The sequence below is a fragment of the Agelaius tricolor genome, unplaced genomic scaffold (assembly GCF_023055355.1).
Source record: "Agelaius tricolor isolate 1412-34295 unplaced genomic scaffold, bAgeTri1.0.p SCAF_6, whole genome shotgun sequence".
Lineage (NCBI taxonomy): Eukaryota > Metazoa > Chordata > Aves > Passeriformes > Icteridae > Agelaius > Agelaius tricolor.
Genome location: NW_027269266.1, coordinates 22,895,966 through 22,921,367, shown reverse-complemented (window position 1 = coordinate 22,921,367; position 25,402 = coordinate 22,895,966). Strand labels below are relative to the sequence as shown.

At 37.0% G+C, this 25,402-nt stretch overlaps 1 protein-coding gene across 7 annotated transcripts in view; it reads right to left on the bottom strand.

Moving 5' to 3' along the window:
* The window catches only part of PPP1R9A (protein phosphatase 1 regulatory subunit 9A), a 131,514-nt gene that overhangs the window by 62,539 nt on the left and 43,573 nt on the right, over positions 1-25,402 (bottom strand). For all 7 annotated transcript variants that reach the window (XM_071429022.1, XM_071429024.1, XM_071429025.1 and 4 more), the window contains exon 3: positions 432-564. In XM_071429022.1, the coding sequence (XP_071285123.1) occupies positions 432-564 (133 nt within the window). The remainder of the gene's footprint in view (positions 1-431; positions 565-25,402) is intronic.

Below are 25,402 nucleotides of genomic sequence, written 5' to 3'. Positions count from 1 at the left end.
GTAAGCATTCATGCTTTGGTTCCTCTTGGCTTTCTGTGTCAATAACACTAATATTACTTTGATTCCTTTTAAGAAAACTATTTGACTACCATTTTAATTACACACAAAAAGTATCATCTGCAGCCTTATGAGGAGCTTAGAACAACAGACAAGATTTTTACTCCTCCAGTGAAGAATGAACATATCACATCAAACACTGTGTAAAATCATGTTAATGGAGTATCACTAAACAATTCTCTTAAGAAGATAAAAACTGCCTGTCTCTGAGCTGCTTCTTTAATTCCTCACTGAACAATTCCTGAAATCCAAAAAGCCACAGTGAATACAACCAACTCGTGGAAATTCAAGATAGACTCTGTAGGCATGTGTAGACTTCCTCAAACTTGTAGGTTAGTGTCACAGGAAGTGGAGATGACACACAGACATGATACCTTTTTCTAGCTCGACTGGGAAGAGCTCCAACTTTTCCACACGCTTCTCAAGTTCATATTCAGCTGATGCAGCCACTGGATCAACTTCATCATTTCTCCTGTCATAGTCTTCATTAGAATATGTATTGAAAACCTGTGGAAACAGATCAAAAATCATTCAGCTACCCACTCCAAAAAAAGATTTCCAAATTATTAAATTAACTACTAGTTTTGTCTTGTGATATTACAAAGTTTGAAAAGGCTTTTAAAAGACAAATTTCTCCTGCTCATTCAAACTTCAGGTTTTTTAATTTGTGCTTTTTTATTCAATAAACCACAAGTACAGTTGTAAAAGTCAAATGAGTGTAAGTTTCTATTGCTTTTGATTATAAATTCAAAAGGTGATCCTTAATGTCTATGTTGGTCTATGCATATAAATAATTAAAATAATTAATTTAACTCATTAAAATATTAATCAGCTATTAATAAACATCAGCAGAGTCAAATACATTGAAATTATAATCTGTATAGTGTTTCTGTATTAGTCTTTAGGCCTTATGAAATTTCAGTTCACATTCATCCAAACAAAGCTTGACCTGAAGATTACTAATCTACATTTACATCACCTATGAATATCATGGGGATTATGTTCCATATTATGTATTAATATTTTTAGAACAGCAATATACACAGCCATTGGATTTTTTTAAGCTAACCAGGTTTACAGGTTTATTTCATCACTAAAGCAGTAATTTGACAGTGACTGAATTAACCTGATTATATTATTTATACTACCTACTATCATACTTTCAACATGGCCTTCAACCAGTGATTATTCAGACTGTCAGAAACATTAGTCAGGAAAAGCATATTTTCATATTTTAGAGACCGGAGTTTGCCAGCCTAATTCATTTAACTGTCTGCACTTGGCAGTAAGGAAAGAATATGTATTACTAGTGGTAATAATTATACTGAGCTTGAGTCCCATGGATATATCATATTCATCACTTCAAATAAAGGAAAACAACTTCCCACATTTCCTCTTCCTCTTTTACAGACAACCTACAGAAGACATCATTGCGTGGCCACGTTTTACTTTATCACTGCTCCTCTAATAATATAAAACACTGCACCCTGCTACGTAGCTACACAAACATTCCAAAGTTCTCCAGAAGCCTGCTCTTTTACAGCCCTTCTTGGAGGCTCTCTCACGGTGTCCCTGGATGGAGCACACATGCCAGCTGGCTGCCCAGTGCAGTGACAGGAGCTGGGTCATCACCACATGAGGTTTCACCTGCCTGAAGAGCTGTTAGTACACATTCATTTCTTTTAAATAGTAAATATATTAAAGTGGAAATATAAAAATACTTTTAAATACTACTGGAAGTCTATTAACTATGTTATGGCTACCACAAAGCTACCAAAAAGCCCTCTCAGTTTTACATGAAGTAGTGGTTGAAACAGAAAAGACAGAAGTGACTCAATGTTAATTTTAATACCTACTGATGTAGGTATTTCACATCGATGTGAAACATTTAAATTTTCTCTTCCAAGAAGACTGAGAGGATAGACATTTAACAAGAACTCACAAACCTATCTCACATGGATTTTTAGTCATTATGATGCAAAAAGAAGGCTGCTTTAACGAAATTATGCTCCTAGAAATCCTTCATAAATACATGCAAAGCATAAGTAAAATAAGACACATCATGCTGTCCAGTGCTGCTGAATGTTTTATGCTGCTTTAGTATCTCTAAGAGTGGAGAAAAGACATGGATTGAGAAACAAGTAATGCAATTCAAGGCCACCATTTCTAGCGTGACTAAAACCAGAAAAAAACAGCTGGAAGGGTCCACTCAACAGCAATGAAAAAGTGGTACAACTTCCCTGGCAGCTTCCCTTCTCTGTGATTTGGTGTCAAAGGCAGCAGTTGTTACCCACTAAGGGTTCCATGATGAAGCCCAACCTCATTCATGCTGAAATCAGCGAAAATAAGGATCAATCAATAAAGTGAGACTTAATTAAAACAATACTGAGCTGAGGTTTGACCATAAACCTTTAAGTTTGAAATGCAGCAGACATGCAAGCAAGTACAGGTTAAAAACAACAGCTGTGAATTTAGCTTGAATCATGTCATTTATTAACATGATGAGAGAGACCCATGCCTCAAATGTGAACAGAGATTAATTGCATGAAGGTAAAGGAGATAAAGGTACTGCTAGCTGGAGACAAAGAACAACTGAGAGAGAGGTATAGGGGAAAATTATGTCGCAAAATGAGTATTTTTACTTCTGGATTTCTTTTCATCATGTTAATTGGCACCATTCTTTTCCTTGTGTTCAATGACTGGCATGAGAATATTGTGGAAGCAGTTTTAGATTTGTTGCAAAATGACTGGATACTCTTCAGGATAATTTTCTTTGAAAGCATCAAATCATATACTGCATTTGGGTTTGGGATGATTTTTCTTGAATCAGATTAGACAGAAGATACGGCTTTTTGGATTGTGCCCACTGTTTTGAAGTATTTTAATAATACTACTAAAAGGAAACTAAATATACTGTTGGTCATTGAAAGTTATCATATGTCTTCAAATACATCCCACTACTCTTATCTAGTACCTCACCTAAGCATTCACTCTGAGATTGTAGATCCCTGATTGCACAAAACTCTGTGTTTCCTACCTGGCACTAACTCACTGTCTTTCGTACTCTGGTCATATAACTTTGCCCACTGCCTTCAACAAGGCAGTTGTCTCCCCCTGAAGAGGGGAAGAAGAAGAAGGATATTCTTGTATGTCATTTATCTCATCTTGTGCAATCACATTTCATGGTTGACTGATTCTATTAAATGAATCTCTGGGTGTTAAATTGAAGTTAAGAAAATTTATGCTTGGAAATTTTCTTTCTTTGTGAAACAGTCTATCCACCAGAGTAATGAGCTGCTTGCTCAGTACAGTCATGAGAACTGTCACTCAAGATTTTACAGCACTAAAAATAAGATAAACATTTATAACTTCTTTCTCACAGTATGGTTAACTTGATTTAAGTAGAACTATTTCACCACGTCTGCTGCTGAAGTGTTTTCCAGAGTGTGTGTGGGATTTCAGACTCATGGGAATTCTCCCATTCGCTGTCATTGGACAGATTTGGTTTTACTGCCACTCTGGCCAAGTAGCCAGTACAGTAAAGTCACAACTACAGAATATGCTGGGTTGGAAAGGACCCACAAGGAGTCAACTCTGGGTCCTGTATAGGATCATCCCCAAGAGCCATATCACAAACCATTCCTTATAAAGCAAGCTCTTTTTCTAGTATATCCAATATAGTATCTTACTCTATGATTTTACCACTACAAGTATTTAGGGGAAAAAAAAAGTTTTCATAGAATTCACTTGTAACATTTTCTAGGATTTAAAACAGCACTTGTGGAAAACAAAAAGCCAACAGTGGTGACACACTGAAAGAAGCCCTGAAGAGCTGCTGTTAATAGAACATACTTCTGTGTTCTCTAAAGTGACAGAAAAAGGGGTCATCAGTGATTCATCCAGCACCAATATAGTAACAAACTGTAATATGAAAGAAGTAGGTATAATTGTTAGGCACCCTGGGTGGTATCCCCAGGGAAATCATACATACACACACAGATCATTTGCTTCTCTTTGGCTGAGCACAAGCTAGAGAAGACATGCCACTAACTATAAAAATACGTTGGTGACTAATTCAGAAAAAACCCCGACATTTTTGTTTTAGTACTTCATCTTCAGGAGTAAGATCAGAAGGATAAAAATTGATTATTCTTGAAAAAAGGCAAAGTTGCCTAAGTTTGGGGTGCTTTCCCATAGCTCTTACCTACCAATAATTTACAGAATTTAGCTAACAGTAACCAGTAGGTAGTGACAAGGGGTTTTTAAAGTTTTTTTAAGCAAGTCAGAATGGAGATAACTCTAAAGAATGGGCCCATCAGCTTGGTGCTACATAAACCACTATTAGTGTTGCATACTATAAACTGTGCAAGATAAAAATTGTCATATCTGACATAAGGCTGAGAGAGTTGGGTTGTTCAGCCTGGAAAAGAGAAGGCTTTGGGTGACGCAACTGTGGCCTCCAACACCTGAAGGGGAACCAACAAAAAAGATGGAAAGAGCCTATTTACAAGAGCATGTAGTGACAGGACAAGGGGGAAGAGATTCAAATTGCAAGGGAATAGATTTAGATTACCTGTAATGAAGCACTGAGAATAACCCCTCTGGCTGTGCTGAAGAAGGTAAATGAGGAAATCACAATTTGACCATTACCTTCTGCTTTAAAATCTTTCTACAGCATAGTTTTAGGGAGGAGAGGAAGCTCTGGCAATGTCTGAAATTGGTGACTATTTTTTTAAAAAGTTTTTTCTCTGCAAAGTGTTTGCTTTGTCACAGTGAGAGGCAGTGAGTCAGTGAGGAGGCTTCCTGCAGCTCTCCTGGCTTCATGCTCCCCTATAGCCTGTGTGGGCATCAGCCATCACCAACACTTCAGCAAGGAAGGAGACAAATCCTCCCAAGAAGCAATTGCAGGAAGAAGACACAGATGGGAATTAGACATCAGCAATATTGAAAGAAACTGCATGTCTAACATCAAATCCATGCCTGGGGTTTCCCTCAGAAAGCTCTGTACGAGAAAGATCTGTTTTCAGTGTCCTGAAACTCTGGCAGAGACCTGCACAGCAGATTTATGTTTCTAAAATCCTAAAAGTATCCTGGGCCCCAGACTTCTCCATTCCAGAGAGACCTCTTCACACGTGACAAGCCAGAAGCAGCTACCATGACACACAGACAAACTTCAATTTTTTGGGGTAAACTGGAAAATATTCTCTCTGTATACTCTTGTTTTAGACAACTGGAACAAGTTATCAAGTCTTCTACCTGTTGGAACATCATGAAGACCATTTGTAGTAGAAAACCACAGTGTCAATGTCCTGCAGCAGTGCTAACACATCTCAGTTTGGATCCATACACCTCTGTGCACTAGAGCATGTCCTCCTAAACCCAAACCATGCCTCAGTGGCATTTCCTGGGGGGACACAAGCATTAAAATGCATGGGCTAACCATACAAATTCATTAGTCCTGTGACATGAAGATGCATTTACTTCATGGTATAAGTAGTTAAAGAACCAGCCAGACTCCTCTGTTAGGCTTCTTTCACTGAAACCAGTATTTTAAATTTTATACACTGCATTTTTGGGCCAAAACACGGAACCAAAATTGCCTATGGGTTACTGCACATGGATCATCTCCCCTGCTCCTGCTACTTGGCTCACTTTTGGTGCCAATTTTTTAAAAGACTAGTTTCCATTAAGTAGTTTCCTAGAATCAGTGAAAATTATTGTTTATATCCACTTATTATTTATTCAGTGCATGCTTTTTTATTGCTGATGTACTAGTTTTATTACAATTTACATTGCTACTTGTCTACATAGCAGAAAAATACAAAATCATTGCAGCTGTGAATGAGATGTGTGCCTCATGTAAAAACTTCATGCTGTTACTCTTAGTTAAAACAGGTCAGAGTAATTAGCAAGTACAAGTAAGCCCTGTTACTGAAGAGTAAAACCTCAGCTCACATGGAACATGTACCTCTATTAGGGCTGCTGTGTGTTTGTTTTAATAAGTGAGTAAAATAGCAAGGTGCACTGAAACCTGGAGCTGACAAAGATATCCAGACAGCCTTATCTGAACATTCCTGCTTTTGTTTGGTTGGTTGGTTTGGTTTTGGTGGCTTTGTGGTTTTTTGTCTTGTTGTGGGTTTTTTGTTTGTTTTGGGGGTTTTTTTGGTTTTGTTTTGTTTGGTTTTTTTTTTTAACACAGTGATGAGTCACAATTCCATGCGGATTTTTCTTTCTCACTTTTTTTTTGGTCATAACCACTAATACAAATGGGAAATTGAAATACTATCCTGTTTTAGATTAATGGTACAGGCTAAATAATTTTCAGTCAATTCTCTTTGATGAGCTTTACAGATCTGGGTCTAAATCTTCTCTGATAGTGCATTGGTTTTTCTAATGCAGCAGCTTGGATGCAACAGTGTAATGGGAGGCATAAATGACTAGTGAGGTGGCTTCCCTGAGTCTTACTGATCATACAAAAATCCCAAGGACACTTTTTAAGTGTTGTGTACTTCACAGGTACCCTTCATATGTAATTCATCCCTTTGCCTGATCTTGCCTTTTTTTAAAACTCTACTTCGCACTACTGTAACTTACCAACAAAAATGTACTTTGCAACTGCTGCTGTCTATTTTTGGTCAGTTATTGACTACTTAGATATAGAGAATAAAAAATCTTTGTGTTTTTCACTACAGTAGTTTGATAATTTCAGGGAAAAGAGCCCAGAGACAATCTTGCATTCCCATCAAGCTCAGAGTTCCTCCAAAGGTCCCTCCTGGCAGACCTCACAGATCCTTGAGAGATTAGAGATGTGGGTACAGCAATTTAACACCTTTATATTTATCACAGTGTGGTACTGACCTACAAATCTGAATGTCTTTAGCTGAATTTTCCTGCTTCAGGCATAAGTAAAAACACTTGCTTACACCTTGAGAGTGTCTCCATTCAGCAGAACAAAGAAGTAGTTGCAACAAGAGCACTCAAACAGCCATGTTATACAAAAAAAAAAAAAAAAAAAGAACAAGAGTATTTAAGAACATGAATTTCCAATGTATCTCCAACAGCAAATATATTTTATCACTCTTGGCAGTTCCCTCTATTGCCAAGGTAACAAACTAGCAAGCTCAATAATTCATTATATCTTTGAACATGGAAATAAGCACATAACGGAGGCTGTTTGAAGGGAGCAGAGTTTGACAAATTAATTAAAACACAGTACAGGCTCAAATCTCGGCTCTGGTGTCCAAACAGCTCTAAACAGATAGGAGAGCACAAAGCAAAGTTCCAGATTCTGTCCCTAGACATTTATTCCTGAATCTGCTGCAGTGTTTCTTCCAGATCCTTGCACTGCTGCCAATCTACATCCTAAGTGATGGTGCTATTTTTCTTCTGCCTTTAAGTGTGACACGTGGGGTAGCCAAGAGTAAATGCTGCTTCTGGTACCAATTAGTACAGACTGCCATAGAGTAGCAAAGTCACCATGAATCAACAAATCAGTGTTTCTTCTCCCAGCAATCTCACTCTCCCTCAGTCTACAAGTCAAGAGATCTAAATGCAGAGTAAAAATGCCACAAATGTTCTCAGAGGCAAACGCTTGAAACAAAATATTGACTATGCATAAAAAATTCTATTTAAAATAAATCTTAGCAGGGACAAATTGAGTAACCTGCATATTCACTAAAAATGACTCCATCAAAAAAATTTCATAATTTTATTCCCTTACAGATGCTACATATGCTAAGAAAATATTTCAAAGGAAAACAAGGACACAAAAAAGTAATTACAGGCATTAATTCAGAACACTTGCTGTGTAAACTATAAAGAGATAATTCATCCAACCTAAGTTTTATTGTGAAACTATAATATTTTATAAATGGAACAAAAATTAATACAATTCTTTATAAACACATATATAGAAAATCTTTTAAATGTGCTATAAATAGTACACATTCTTATCTCTTTACTTCAAGCAGAGAAGAAAGCAGAGGTGGAAGAAAAGAGCCAGTTGGAAACAGACTGCCTTGGTGTCTGATTTTCTCAATATTACATCATCAATACAAATCCTATTGGGCTTTTTAAGGGTGCAAAATTGCAACTTTCCCAAAGGTTTATGACTTTCTCATATACCTTGTTTAATTTCTAGCAGCTATGGCATTTGGCACCAATTGCCCACCTTTCCAATACTCCTTGCAGACACAGCAAAGGCTGAGGAAGAGGGAGAAGGATCTCCAGTGACAGAAACCAGAAGACTTTACAGCCTTGCCTCAGACCAAGGGATAAAAAGCAAACATACTTCCACACCAGACCGTAGCAGCAGCCCTCATAAATCTCTGAAGTTGTCCCACCATCACTTTTCACAATAACTAAGTTCTAAAAATCTCAAAAGAGGTTTGGATTTCTTTTAATGAGAAGTTCTTAATGAATTCTTTTTTTTAATGATAAGTTCTTAATGAATTTTTTAACTGAGATGAGATTACTAAAAATAATGCTTAGAGTCTTAAGATGAGTGGGGGAAATTCTATTATATTCTACTAAGAAAAACTCAGGAGATACAATAAACTTTTATTTAAACATACAAGTTTATATTTAATTATACAAGTACACGGCTCATGAGCTAAAAAACAGCCAAGTAAGACATTCAGTATTAGACAGCCCTTCAAACAGTCTCCTGTACGGGGTAAACATATTTTCACAATTTCAGATGGCACATGTTACAGATGTTACAGGGGGTATCTATTTCATTTCTAGTACAAGCAGATATTCTTCTACAGTAACAAAAACGCTCATGATTCTCTGGAATCAAAAGCCTTTAGTAGCCTATTGCTGCATTCACATTAACAGCACCATGCAGTGATGTAAAAGAGACCCATTAGTGGAGTGTTGCATTAATTTGGTAGGAGTGTTGCAGCCCTACAGCCTGTTAATGCCATTGCTCGTGTATAAAAATGGACAAACAGGCAGAGTGTAAGAGGATTAACAGAAAAGCTTCTGTAATACAGCAAAAGGTTTCAATGCTAGACCACTACTCAATTACTTTATATTTAGACTTAACAATTCCTTAATTGCACCTGCAGGCAGAATTCATTTTGCCTTGACTGCATTTTTGCTAATGATAGTTTCACATTCACACTGTTTAGTACAATGAATTGCATTCTAGTAAGATGTAAAAAAACTGCCTAGAGTAAGCAAAAGAATGTTTATCCATTAAGCATCCGTACCTAGTGCATTACATTACAGTTAATCACACCACTGCTTCAAAAATGAGACAGTCTGTATTTCCAGAGGAATTCAGCCTTCCTAATGCTTCCTGATATGGTAGGTGGGGTAACAGACTCTTACACAAGCCAACAACAAGCGTTCCCAGGTCTGACAACATAGCTGTTTCAAACATACCAGCTCTAAGTGCAATTTAAAATATGGTATTACTGCAGCAAGAAACAGAAGGTTACAAATGTGCACATGAAGTGTATCCAAATGAATAGACAAAGAGAATGAGGGATCATGGGGATAAGCCGGTATTAATGAATAATGCTAGCTTGGGATGAGACTACAGTAATAATGCCACAAAGTGGGGATTCAAGATAAACACTCTTAAAGTGACTCAATTCAACATTATTTTTGGACATTTTTCAACTTCAACATTTGCTATGACATCAGGCACAAATATATTACCCCCTTGAAAACAATAGCAAAATTAACTTCATCAACCCCAAGGGTAGTCTCTATTCCAGCTGGTTTTCACTCTACCCTGTGTATTCTGGAAAAATTAAATGAGCAGAGAAACTACAATGAGTTTTTCTCACCTGAAGACTTTACACAATTCTACTCTCCGTGCCCAAATTTACTGCATAAATTCAAATTTATTACAGACATTATATATACACAAATCTGTGATGGATTTGAAGTTTTGGAGAACCAAATGGAAAATGTAGCACCCACTGCTGTGGGAAATTGGGAGGATGCAATTACACATATGCATTTTGGGACTGGGGTTTAGTTTTAAAGAGTTTCTGAGTATTTTTTCCCCACAGAAACACCTTGCTTTACTGTTCTGGTATTGACCAAACATCTCACTGTGCACTCCTGTAATAGTCCCTGCACGCTGCCTTTGGGCAGAGTGGCAGGTAGGGCACCATGTCCTTAGACCTCTGCTATTGGATACAAGGACAGACACGGCATTAAATGTGAGCTCAGTGCTGTTCCTGACACATGCCAGCAGCAGAGACGGCTGAGGAAGCTGGCAAACTCATGGACTTTCTGAACTTACTTAAGCCCCCTGAGCTTTCTGTTTTCCACATGCAACTTCTTGACCTGCTTCAGACAGAAAAGTAAAGCTTGAGCCAAACATTTCACCTTTGTGAGGAAAGCTAAAATATGGGGCGTGGCTTTCTGTCCAGATTTCTGCCCTCCAAGCAGAGGAGGGAAAGTGCTGTTTAACCTGTGCAGTGACACAGAACTATAAAAGCTACAGAAGAACCTCTCTGTATGTTGTGTTGATGCAGGGAAGAGAGCAGGGGCATCTCTGAGCTCAGTTACTCCAGCAGCTGAAGAGTGCAGCACACAGCTGGTATCACTGTCACTCACAGTAACTGTATTTTGGCTACAAACAGCTGCACATTTCTTTTAGAAGTAAAACAGACACCATTTAGCAGAAGCTGGACATACTCCAGATAGCAGATTAAAATGGGTGTAATCTGTGTATGACAGGCTATAAAGCCAATACAGTAAGCCTTTCAGTTATCTTAGCATGATTTTAATGGGCACCCCATTGTAGTGAAATGAATGAAGAAAACATACCAAATATCCCTATAAAATAATGACCTTTAAATATTTTTCAGTCAGCTAGTGTTCATCATCTAAGGAAACTGGCAAGGACGTGACTCTTGCCTAAAATAAGAGCTGTGAATGAATAACTAGAGGAAGACAGCAAACTAATCTTACAAAACCTTGCTGCAATATATTTACACATACCACCTTAGCTATTTTTATGAATCCCTAAGTTAAAAAGAAAAGAATTTACACACCCAAGTTTTTTTAGAAGTCTATCTTCTAAAATAATATTTTGTAATTATGGTTTCAAGAATACCCATCAATACTGAAAGGCCTCTTTTCTTGGGCATGACTATTGTTCTTAATCAACCCTCTGTAGACCAAACTTAAGGAAAAACAGGAAACAATTCACAGAAGCCCTTGCAAATCCTTCTTTAATATTGCTAACAAAAGGCTAATACTGTCAAGAAAAACATGAATTTAATGTTAGCATTCACTGGAAAACTGCAGGACAGACAATTAGTACAAAGTATATGTAACCCCTGGCTGCTTTTTACCCAATGGTGAATAAAACCACTGTCCTGGATGAGGGAGTTAGATACAACTGGTGTGGGAAAATAAACGTACGGTTGGACATCAAAACAGCCAAGCTGGTAAAACTTTAATTGCGCAAACTTTAATTTTAACCTTACTGTTACTGATTAAACACTCTAAAATTCTAAAAAAAATCTTAACAAAAGAGCACCTTTTCCTTGCAAATAAAATAATTGGAAAATAGCATGAAATGAAAAATTCTGAAAGCCTTTTCTATGGTACTGGTAAACTAAATAACCACAAACACAGTATTGTCTATAATCAGATAAAGCTTTAGCATTCAATTCCTTGCAGTAAAGCATTCAAAAGGACGCTATCAACCATTTTAGTCCTGATGGCAAGAAATGTTTTCACAGATTTTTCAGGAGTAAAAGCAATCAAAGTGCATGCCAGCAGGTAAAGAATTATCCAAACATGTTCATTGCTCATGACCAACTGCACCAGCCCCAGAAGCAAAGCAGCTGCACGAAGGCATTGCCGCAGCTTCAGCACAGGAGTCCATCCCTCTCAGGTGTGAAAGCTGAGCCTCAGAGCCACACACGGGCCATGCAGGCAACCCTCCTGGGTCACCAAATAACATAAAGTGTTGGCACAAGGATTGTACAAATATAAAATGGATTCCCTCCACATTTTGTTTTCCTGATGAAAAAGGAAAATCTTGCCTCTTAAGAATTCAAAAATCTCTAGAAGTCTGAGCACCACTAGCACCACTCCTATTTCAAGAAGCACAGGATTACTATAAAAAGGAGAACAATGCAGAGAACACTGGAGGAGAAAAAGGCAGTCAAGCTTTAAATTGCAACTGCAACTCTGGACAATATAGAGCTTTTAACATCTTACTTAACTTTGCAAATGTCAGTTTAACCCTATAGTACCATACAGAACATCAACAGTAGGTGATTGTCACAGAAAGGGATGCAGAGAAGTGGCAATCTTATGACAGTTAACTGAAAACTGTCTGACAGTTCTTTGAATTAAAAGCAACTTGAATATATCATGCATGTTATTGCCTATTTACCCTGAAAGGTACAAGACACTGCTTCAACTCAAGTTTTAAAAATTATGTTATCTGATTAGGCAGGCCTCATAAAAACAGTATTAAATTAATCCTACTTTACTTACCTTTAGGTTAAAAGCCTGACTTGCCAAAAAAGGGTCACTGTCAAAATGTGCCTTAAATTCAAGCTTTTAGATAGTGAACATACTCCATCTTCCAAGCCCTAAGCTTAATTTTATTTCTGTTAAATGTCATAATGTTACTGAATAAAAAAGGCGCAATAAAAATACAAACAGCAGTTGTTGAGTCTTAATGTTATGACTTCTAACTAAGAAGAGGCAAATTTATGGAAAAGCCATCATGTTTCTGTTTAGGAAGAAACTTGTATTTTATTATCTCAGCAGACTTTTTGGAGCATTTTCCAGGGTAGGTGCTTGAAAACCAGATGCACAAAATAGGTTCCCTGACACGTACATAAAATGTGTTTTAGATACAAGAGTGGCTCTTCATATTCAAGCTTTTTCTTTGTTCTAGCAAAACTTTAATTGCCTTACAGCTTATATTGATTATATTGATGAGCTAAAACAGATGAGGATGAAAGTCCTTCTACCGAGTAGTAAGATCAATGTACAGGTTGTCATTTTGCCTTTCAAAAATGCTTAATTAACTGGGGGCTTATTTATGGAACCAGAAATTAGTAAGAGACTACATGATAACCATCTATATTAAAATCTCTCTGTGTGCAATGCAAAATAATTAAATCCACGTTAACCCTCCCTTATGGAAGGTACCTCAAACTGCTGCCCTCCTCCTACCTTAGAAGCTTGCCACTGACAGCTACAACAGAAGGAATCTTCTGTCTAACACCTCCAAGGCCCGTTGCTAATGTGTAAGAACCTTAATGGAGGCCACCAGAGCAATGACAATGTCTCACCTGCTCCGTGGCTTCAGACATGAACCTTCTGAGGTTCATTAAATTTTGATGATCCCACCATACAAAACCAAGAGCTCCAGTTTAGTTTGAGAGGACTCTGTTACTAAACCAATGTGGTGCACATAATGCACCCAAGGACAGTCCCTGTGCAGGGGTCTCAAGTGCTAGAAACAAAGTGGAAAAAGCCCTTCTCAAATAATGGCTATGAAAAACCCAATAAAACAGGTAGTAAAAGCAACCAGTAGTTTCACAATAAACTATTCTCGTCAGTATTTTTTAATCCATTACTAATAATCTGGTAAAATAAAGCATACACCAAATTACAGTGAAAGAAATAGAAACCTCAAATCTGGCAGATTACAGATCTTAAAAAAGTAAGCAAAATACTGGCATTCTTGATGGACTCGGTCCCTTTTGTTTCTCTTCAATAAGATGTCAAATTGTGTTTATAAAACAAAAGAACATTTAATCTATTCCAGAGCATTATTACAATGGTCTCCTAAATGCTGAGAACCCTACAGCATGACTTTGTGCTTTTAACATCTTTTTTTTTTATGGCAGTTTGCTATTCAGTTGGGATGAGGTATCCCAGCAGTACAGTGATGTGCTTTTGTGAAACACTCAGTAAGTCATCCAAACTCTGCCTGACCTCACCACAAATTACATTGAGGACAGATCCAGTGTGTCTGTCAGGGTACCAGCTGAGACTGAGACTGAAGAGGGACAGTTAGTACAGGATACACCTTCTGCAAGATGGCTCAGTACCAGAGAAAAGCAAAGACTGCAGCTGCAGAAGTCAGTTTTGGCCAGAGGGGATGTAGCAGCTCAATTTGCTGCTTGAAGCTTAAAATCCGAAAGCCAAAATCACAACTTCAAAAGAAGAAAAGCAGTGGGTGAGATATAGAAGTACTTCTGAGAGAAATTAAATTGCAGAAAAATAGTATGTAAGTCCAGCAAAGTCAGGCAGATGGAAATGCTGAGCATTATCTAACAGCAAAATGAATGAAAGCAGCAGACATGTCCTGACACAGCTGAAAAGTCATACTTTGGATTCTAGGTCAAAACTCTATAGATGAAATAAAAACAGGTAGTTTTAGAAAAATAATAATATTATATAAATAAGTAAAAATATTATTTTCAAAGTAAATTTATTACAATTATATTCCCCACTACTTAGAAAAGCAAGGTGCTATATGCTATCTTACCCATCTATTCACTGATTACCCATATACCCTTACCCAGACATTCGCTGGTTATAGAGGGTGCAAGAAACAGCAATGGTTTAACTAAGGCACAGATCAAGAGCACACAAAGCCAAAGGACACTCCTCTACTTTCCTGAAGACCCACAGCACTCCTTCCTGAGGGAAAGGGCTGGCAGATCATGAGCAGGGGGAGGAAAGCAAAGCTCCCCAGAAAGCTGGTCACAGCTGCCAGCTACCCATCCCTCCTGGTAGTTATTTTAAGTGCCCAAAATTCACATTTCACCCAAATTTTAAGCCAAATTTGAGAAATGATGAAAAACAGGAAGTTGAAAACAGAGAAGACTTTGTATTTTCACCCCTGAATTCTGATAAAGGCAGTAAACTCCAAAAGTAGATATTCACCAGTTCTACAAAACTTCAGCAGTGAAATGAAACAGTTATAAATTTGTGCCAGATCATTATGACCTAATAACTATTAGAATAGTAATTGTAATACACATAATTATGTTCTTAGTGTGTCTTACTGCTGAGGCTCAGCCATTCCTCCTTCCAAAGACATGGATCTCAAATCTAACCTTGTTACTATACTTCAGATGTATCAGAATTTAATGCCCAATGTCTCTCCCTTTTGGAAAAAAGCATTCCATCATCTCACAAAGAACACAGTGGGCTCAATGTCCCTTGTGCTGCACAGAAAGTTAACCAGGCAGGCAGGCTGGTGGACATGCATACCAAGAACATCCATTACCCTAAAAGTCCATGACTGAAAGCACTGAAACAGATAAAATGGCATCAGAAATACTTAAAAAGAATGTAATATAGTCATATATTATACACCCATATGATATATAGTTGATTTAAGTTCAGCTTTGATAAAAGCAAAATTAGAAGTGTCAGACGCCTCTTCTATGTAAGTTCTGGTGTGAACTAAGTCTAAAAAGTTCATTCAAATAAAGACAACTGAAGAAAAATCAGCTAGAAAGGAAAAGGATTTTGGAAGCCACTAAGACACACTGAGAGATTCTTGTTTTGATGATACTCACCTACTATGTTCCAGCATAACATAAACTACTGCTTAAACTATATGTAAATACACACAAATCACATAATAGCCCATTTTGGTCTTTGGGACCTCTCAAACATAAAAAAAATTACTGTGAAAAGTGAATACTTTTTCACCTGTTCCTTCAAATCCCTTCTAGGAAAAGCAGGCAGCCTGAAGATGCAAGGTGTAGGTGAGGTGTCGATGAAGAAGACACCATTGGAAGTACAAGGCAAAAGAATAAATTACCAGAAACAAAGTCCAAATTAAAAAAAAAAAAAATTTAAAGCAAATTTTCAGTGGTGCATACCAAATTAAAAAAATTACAGGAATTTGGAATCAATAAGCTTTTGCTGAGGAAAAGCCAAACTGGACAAAGTGGAAAATATTTAAGAGCTCCAGGCTTAGCCAAAGGGGCCAGAATCATCTCCAGAGGATGTCAGCAGCATCCTGATTGGTATGGAAATGGACAAAAAGGTTAGTAGGAATGGGTAAAACAAGGTTCATAGATCTGATACCTCCTTTTGTTGCCTTTTTGCTGCTTCTCAATTCATTTTGCTTACCCAGCAAAAGTATAAAAAAGGACTGTAACTAAATGAATGAGACTATTCATTAACCAACCTAGATAGACCTTCTAAGGAAACAAATTGAATGAGAAGAAACAATAGACCAGGGAGGTATGATACTACCAAGCAATTGCTTTAAAAAATCCTGTTCAGCCCCTAAGGATCTTTCACCCACACAATTCCAGGCTTATCTCATCTTTGTCCATAAAAATTATAATGAGAACCAGGTATGTAACAGAACATCATTGAATCAGCTATTTACAGCCCTTGGGGTTCTAAAAGCTGAGTAAAATACAGAAACTAGTTCAGATGTAGCAATGGGAGTGTAAGGAGACGTTCAGACTATCACTTTTTTTCTCCATCTAAAGTACTCTTGTACTGCTGTGCTCATGCAGGCACACTCAAACAAGCTCAATCCTCTGAAAACCCATTAACATCAAGGGAAGCTTAAAGGCACTCAGAGCTGCTGTCCAAACATGTCACAGAGACTTCCACAATTCATTTCAACACCATCAGTATCAGGCCAATATTAAGAAGCTGAAAATTCCTGCTAAACTAACAGATTTTTTTTCTTATTGTGGAATCAAGGGTAAAAACTGAATTGGAAAATTTTGATGTTCTTCCATCATCACCAGCACCAAAACTACCCCAAAGGTTTCCAGGTAAGGCACAGCTGTACCTCTTTCCAAGGGATGTCTCTTCTGAAGTATAATTGAGCTTTGCTGGCTCATGAATTTCCCAATTGCTAATACATGAACTGTAAAGGAAAGGCAATGATGCTCAGGGAAGGAAAAAATGTTGGTACCTAACCAGGTGAGGTACAAAGACCTCAACAAACTTCTTTTTGCTGTCTTGCTACATGACCCAAGCATGCAAAGGGACCATGACAAATAAAATACTCCTGAAATTACCAGTGACTGCTAATAAAGAATTTTTTCTGTATTTTTAACACAAATTAAACAAGACCATGCCACTGTTCATTCTCTTCATCAATAAGAGGAAAAAGTTAGCCTTTCATAAAGAACCATGTGATTTCCTCATCTACAGTCTGACACAGGAACATACTCTTGTCTCTCCTACTTTTCTTTTTTTTTAACTCTCTCTCTTAATACAATTTAATATTCATTGATGCAATTTAGAACAGATGCTATTTCTGTTCTTCAGTTATCCAGATAATCTCTTAATTAAATAGCTGCATACAGTATCCAGAGAATTGAATTTAGATTTTAATTACATATTCCTCCCCTTTGTTATTTTGCTTTTACTTACTCTGGCAAGTGGGTTTATTGCACACAGCTGTAAAAAACCCTGCATGGCTAAATTCTGTAATGCAGACTTTTGAAAGCAACCAAAGAATAACTTAAATATAAACAGTTCTGATTCTCAAAACTAATGAAATGCAAAAGGGTTTTACAAGAGCATAATTTAAGCAACTACACTTGTACATTCTGTATATGTTGCATATGCAATTATATATTACAGGTGAAACAAACTTAATTTCTCAACTATTTCAACAGCAGTATTATCACAGTCATAACTGGAAACTAATTCCCAAAAGTCATTCAGAAAGCAAAAGCTTAAATGCTGACCAGCAAACAACCCTCATATTCTAAGTCATACACTCCCATTCCTTATTCAAGGACTTTAAGAGAACAGGCAAAAACCAAGAGGTGATGCAATCCTTTAATTAAAAAGCATCATGTGTCTGCACAGCAAACTGAACACTAAGATGATCTCTACTACACAAGCATTCTTCAAAATATACTTCTAGTATGACATTACTCCATCTTTACTAACCTTCAATAAAACCATTTTTTCAAGACATAATTAAACATTCATACATTATGGAAAAACAACCTTGGCATTTCCTGTTATGGACAGAAAAGTTATTTGGCCTTCATGTGGGAAAAAATTCAGAGCTCTAGTATCCATCCCTCAACATGGTAAAACTGGATAAATCTCCCTTGACACATTTTTATGGAAGAAAAGAAGGCCACAGGATTAAGTTAACGTTGCACTATCCATATCCTTGTCTTTTTAGCTAATCCTAATGCACTGATTGATTTATTTGATATGTTAAAAATGCCACATCCTCCCTTTAGACCAGGGAGGAGCCTATGGCAAACTGTGTAACTGTTTATGGCACTGACCAATTTTTGACTGTGATTTTGTGTTCACTGGTTATCCCACATTATAACCTCTGAAGTAGCATATTTGTTAAGTGGAAGAAGGACAATTACATTCATCATGATAATCTTAAAAAATAATCTCGTTCAACAAATGAAACTTGTAAAAAAAAAGCGTACTCAATCCATGTAAACTTAATATTGGTTTCTCATATCAATCTCTAGAATAGTTCAAAATTGTAAAGGTAGGTTTATTTTTGTGCTTTAACTTCAATTTTGTATATTTATACATTATGTAGAAATATTTAAAAATTTATATTGATATTTGATATTAATATATTACATCTTTACTAAATATTTACTAAATGTTTACTAAATAATATATTAGATGTATTACTAAATAATTAAATAAGCCAGATACAAATATAGCTAAAAGTGAAGGAAAATTTGGATAAAAAAACCAATAAATCAGTAACGTATTTAAAATAAATGTAAATATTATTATTTAAAAATATTTTAATTATTTAATTAATTAATTAATTATAATTTTATTATTAGTTATTATTATTTATTTAAAATTATTATTTTATATTATTATATATATTATATATTATATATTATATATTATATTAGATATTATTATATATTTATATATAGAATATATATTGTAATAATTATATATTATATATTATTATATATTATTATAATAATTAATTATTAATAATGTTATTATTTATTTTATTATTCTTAAAAATAATATTTAAAATAAAAGATGCTGTATTCATTAGATTTCCTGTAGGGGTTTTTTAAGTTATGGTTGGAGTCTTTCATTGTTGTTGTTTTGCTTTGCTTTGTTTGTTTGTATGGGTTTTTTTTTTACTTAGAATGTGATGATTTGAAGAGCTTCCCAGAATGTCCACACAGATTCCAAGATGGAAAAGAAGGCTCTCTCCAAGCAGCACAGTGAAGTGCCAGCAGGTCAGGCCAGCAGCTGTGCTGGAAGGTCACGGCTGGTGCCCCCAGCACGCCGTCCCTCCCACGCGTGGGATTACCCTGAACCACGCCGTGGGTGACAGCAGGCAAGGGCAGACCTCCCCAGCACCCTCAGCTGCCCCACAGCAGGGATTACACAGGCATCAGGGCTCTCGAGGGAAAGGACAAGAAGCCACACACACAAGGCAGCATCTAAGAGATTTTTGTTAGGAGTAAGAAAGATGCAATGTGACAATGCCCAAATGTGGGAAGAGGGCATCCAGAAAGTCTGCAGAATCTCCCTGGCTTTGGGAAGATGCAAAATTGGAGTGGGCTGAGACCTGAGCAAATTGGGTTGCCTCCACCTGCTGTGAGTGAGGGCTGGATAAAATGTTCTCAGATGCCTTCAAAGTTCATCTGCTGTGACACCATTCCATGCTCCTGTGCTTGGGCACAGGAAAATCCTCTGTCAATGCATCAGGTAATACGCATTTAGTAAAACATTGGTTATCAAGAGAAATCCCTAATGACAATTTTAAAACACTTTTCTAAGTGTTTCCTCGGAGTAAAGGAGAATTGCATTCTGCAAGTTTTTATCACCCAGATCCTACCTCCTCATTCACCTCTCCACAGCCCTGCCCCTGTAATCAGGGTGGTGAGTCTGATGCAAAGCTCGACCCTCTGCCCTGTTCCTCAAAAGGAACAAACATTTTGGCCCTTGTTCTGCAGTGGGGGCTTCTCCTGAAACTGCTTATTTTTAACCCCTTAGTGCTGGTTACAGATTTGCTAGCAAACAGAAAACCTTAGATATATAAGTACCTTAATTGTGAGGGAAATGAGGCAATCAGACTTTAAAGATCATGTTGGTGTAATTGAGAAAACAATTTCATACTGTCAACACTGGAAGTCCTTCTTATAAGTAGAAAGTTTAGGCTTGATGAAGGGCTGCAAGGAAGGGAAAAGAGGCATTCTCTGCACAGAAGAGTGTAATTCTCTAACAGTTTCTCATTAAAGTAAATGTTGTTATTACTTCTCCTTAGAGAAACTTCATACCTGTACATGTATTTTATTTTCTCTTTCCACTACTATGCACCAACTTCCAGGAATAGTTCCTGCATTACATTCGATGAGAAACAGTTTGTCCTAAAGCGACTACAAATGCACATCTGTCAAAAACATTTAATGCTGTAATGAATGGAACTCATCAACTATTACTTGACCCACTTTTCCTCCTGTGAGCCCTTGGACAATCCCCTATTGTGATATGGAGCTTTAATGGAATGTAATGACGGATTCCTAATCTCAGAACCTTGTCTCTTTTTGAGACATCCTGAAAGTAGTTCCTGAAACACAGGAGTTAAGCACAACTCTGCAACAACATGCATCAGGAAACCTAAATTCTGTCTTAAGGAAGATTTTACTATTTATTTCTGAAACATCCAAAGCCTGTATAAAAATTCAGTGTGCCATCTCTAAGTTGAAGGTTACAGAAATGGGACTACCAACAAAAACCACAATCTTCCATGGAATTTTCTTTTGTGTGGTTCTTTTTGCTGGAAATTCTATTTAAGAAAGCTGGTTTTGGAATATGTTTGTAAGTTTTATATAGATATTGCTAGAATGAAAATATAATTTCAGTGAGTGATATAAATATTTAAATGCAACTGAAAATGACAATGAAAAACATGGGAAAGGGTGGGAATTTTATGTTTCAAAAAACACATCAGAGATTCACACAAAGCACATTTCACATTACAGACAGCATAGTGCCCAAATCAGGAGACTGATCACCACCAGAAAAAAAATTAATTGTGTCCTGTAGGTTACTGTGATCTAATCAGACACATAATAAACAAAAGCCTATCTTTAGTCCAAAGTGAACCCTATTTGTTCAGTGAAAGGCTAGGATATATCAGGAGTGGTTTAACCTACTGTCCCTCCATCTGTTCAGTACCTAAGTGGCTTATGAACTTAGTTCTTCCCACAAACAGAATCAAACATCGTGTACACACTTCTCATTGCACTTCCTTATACTCAGGAATTTAAAGATTGCTAATGATTTGTAATCCAGCTATAAACAGAAAGGAGTGGATAATCTCTTTAGGAGATACTCTCCTAAACATTAACAGAGGAGTAGCTTGCAGGAATATTAAAGATTGACAGCTCAATGACAGTAACTGTCTGTTACTGTTGTCTGTTTTGCGTTCCTTTCTTAAACACAGGGCAGTGATACATTGTTTACCTTTCATTAGCACTATTTCTTATGACAGATTCAAGTAACAAGTTGAAGCTAGAGATCAAGTTTTGTAAAGAAAAGGAAAGAAAGAGTTTCTCACTTTTTTTTGGTGTCTTTAAATACAGAGACTACAAAAGACAAGAATTCAGGTCACTGTTATTCTTAATTACCCTGTGCAGGTATTCCTTCCTCTTTTCCCCTGGCTGTTTGGGAGAGCAGGGTTATGTGAGGTTGTGGCTGATGGCAGTATTCTTGATTACCCTTCTACAGTCTCCTAATCTGCATTTTCCATTATCACTGCTCAGAGAAACACTGTGTCTTTTCAAATGCTGCTGAGGCTGGCTACTGCCATGCCGGCCCGACGTCAAGAGACACTTGTGGGGGAGTCAAGTGTTTCACATAAAATTTTAAGCATTTATTTTGCATCATCATTGATGCAATTTCCCCAAGGAACATATAAGAAAAACATGAGCTTTAATCTCTTTCACTTGTCTATTCCAAAAATGACTCAGAAGCCAAAAGAAAAGCTAGTAATACCGTATCCAGCCTGAGTAGGATATTCTCTGTGGATAGCAGGATAAAGAGTGAGGGGAAGTACAAAGGAAAGGGAAGACTATAAAATAAAAATTGGACGTTGTATAAAAGGAGAGAATAAAACACTGTACAGCATTTTTAAAATCAGAATAATCTCCTTAATCTCATATTGGTAAAGATTGTCCCTGAACAATATTTTTTCTTACAGACTGACTTTTCTGCTTAAAACATCTAGAAAAGTGTAAAGGCAACCATTCCAAATTTTCCAGTGTTAGCATATATGGACTTTTCAGCATGAAAAGTCCACTGCACAGCACAGACTGGTTAAGTGCTTGTACACTTCACACTTTCCCCTTGGCACAACATTTCTGCTCCTTGCATTATCACAGGTTTTCCCACTGCTACTTCTTGGGGAAAACCCTCCCCTTTGCAGAAAAGACTCTTTTCAAAATACAGAGGAAGAGCACAAAACATTACACTCTTAAAAAACACAGGTCCTCACACTGCATCTGTCAATTCTCCAATTTGCAGTGTTCCTAGTTTTTTTCTGCCAAACTATAAAAAGCGTATATTTCAAAAAAGTTCTTGTACAAAATTTATTGTGTGCCTGAACTTAATTGCAGAAGAATAAATGAAACCTCTTCCATTTTGTAAAAAGGTATCTACTGTTCTGGGCAGATAGCAAGAAACAAAAACAAACTAGATAAGAGTTAATTAAAGCTGTTACTCTGGATCTTGTGACCTTCTGTCCCAGACATGTTGCTGAACCAAAGTGCAGTGGAAGTCCTTGTGCTGCAACTAGATTCAGATCCACTGGTGGAAGTTTTACATTTTATCCAAAATTCTGTATACTTATGATGGTATTCTGTCCTTGCTAAATAATAACAGAGGACTGGAAGCAAACCTGCTAGCCTGCCTGCAAGCTTCTCATGGTGCTGCAGTTCTGTACTCCTGCACCATCACCAGCCCAAGGCAAGGCTGAGAGACAGAAGGTGGAGACAGGAAGAGATTTGTGAGGTCCCTCTCCTGTATAAGCATAACGTTGCCAGGAAAGGCAGTGATGGGCCAAAGGACAGCCTCCGTTCATTTTCACTTCACCAGCTGTCATATGAAACCCCCCTTCTTTAAGACAAGTCTCAAAAAGCTTCCTTTGTATCCTTCTCTATCAATACCCCTTTCTGGGCCAGACACATGAGCCCCTTCCCGTATCTCTCAGCTCTCAAAAATCACTGCAAACCTAGGCTGGTGGCCTGAGATGCCTCTGTTCATTACCAGGGCTGGTACTCACAAAAGGGCTGAGGTTTCAGGCTGTATCTATAGCAGTATATAACTAACCCTAGCAATTTACCAGTAGGAATGACTGCATCCCAGTGCCCACACCATGCTCAGTTTCACAGGGCAGTTACAGCTTTCTGAAGAAATGTTTCTGCAGACAGAATATGGTCATTTAAAGGAAACAAAGATGTACCAAAAGTCTACTTAAGACTTGTAATAACAAGGGATGTGCGGGACAGAAAGTCAGATCAAATGCAATTAACTTCCATAAAAGCCCTATAAAATAAAGAAGAGCTGAACATATGCAGAAGAAAGAGGTGCTGTAAAACCTAACCTTGAACTGAAACAAACTAAAGCCAACTTCCAGTGCATTATTACATGCTTCAATGTCTCTAAAGGACTTTTCACTCTCTACAATAGTCCACTGTAACTGTCACAGGGTAACCAGATCTGTTGAGTATGCAGGAACTCACTCTCTTTCAAAATGTTATGGTGCTTACAAAGGATTTTATTCATTAGACAGATTAATAGGTGTTCTTTGAACTCCCTCTCCTTCACCCAAGTCTGTGCTGAGTGTCAGTGCTGCCTGCAGGACATGGAGAAGGGCTTTAGGAACTCACCTGTGAGAGGAAAAGCAAGTTTACATGAAAAATCTTACTGGGAATTGTAATTAAAATCAAGTTAGCATGAGTCCCATAATTATTAAAATAGACTAACCATAAAAACAAATTCTCAGTGGTAAAAAAAGAGAAATCTGATTTTGATCTTACTCATCCTCCATTTCCCCAATTTCAGGATCAGATTATTCTGGTTTTGAAGTTATGTTTAGCAAACTTCGGTACCACGATAAAAACTTACAGAAGTTTCTGCTACAGACAAGGACATAAATATCCTGTGCAATACACAAATATAACTTAAGCACAGGTAATCTCCCAGAAAGCAAGCAAGGGCATACTTACCTCATGTTGCTACCTACTTATCATGTGCTTTTAAGAAAGGGTTATTAATACAGATTCCTTGTGTATATGTGAGATAGTTATTATTTAAAAAAACACAGAAATGCTTTGCTGCTTTTATGTTTTGGCTTGATAAATGTTTTATTCATCAAACTTCTTAAACTACATTTTAAAATCACAATTAAAATCTACTGGAAGGCCCAAATATAATAAATTTTAATTTATTCATTTACTATATAATTTTATATACATTCTTATGCTCACCTTGTTGCTAAAAGGAAACTGAAACAATCATTTCAAGCAGGCTAAAGTGCCTGTATGCTTTGACATCTGTATTGCTATATGCATATTTAAATAATGCATGAAAATGCCTGTATTTGTAACTTTCTTAAATGTTCTTAAGATGTTAAATTAATTTATTCTAAATACAAACCCAAATAAATGATGACTAATACTAGAGCAAACTTGAGAAATGTTGTCCCAAGGCTGTATTTTCCCAGGGATGTTTAACATCTGAAAATGATAGGTCACTGCACGGTGAATTTTCTTCCTCTTCTTGTACCTGTAGTATTGCTACTCTGATTTTGCTTCAACACTTAGGGTAGCCTGAGACTGTAATTTTAAATGAAACAGTCTTGAGAGATCAAAAGGTTACAAAACCAAAAAAAACCCCAACCCCATTACTGTAAATTGGTGGCATCCAGTTTAATGGAATGCCATCTGTGGTTTTATTCAATTAATCTTTCTCATAGTTTTCATTAAAGGCAATGAAACAGATCCTGGGTACATCACCCTGGCAGAGCATCACCAAGGGACATCTGCACAACCATGCTGAAGACTTGGCTCAAGGCTCACAACAGGAGCTACCATCTAAATAATAAATTCATCTAAGATGAATACAGGCATAACTGTGTGCATAGACACAGTCATAACTGTATGTATGGAGAAATAAAACATCTGCCTGATCTGTAGCTGAACTGCCCATGACAAAATAAAAGCAGCTATCACAGCACCAACAAACACATAAATGAATGTGAAAGCAAAACTGCAAGCTGTTAAACTCTCAGTTCTGTGATAATCTTGCTAGACACATTTACATAGCTTGTGCCATGAACAAAAAGTTCATGTAGCTGTTATTTGCA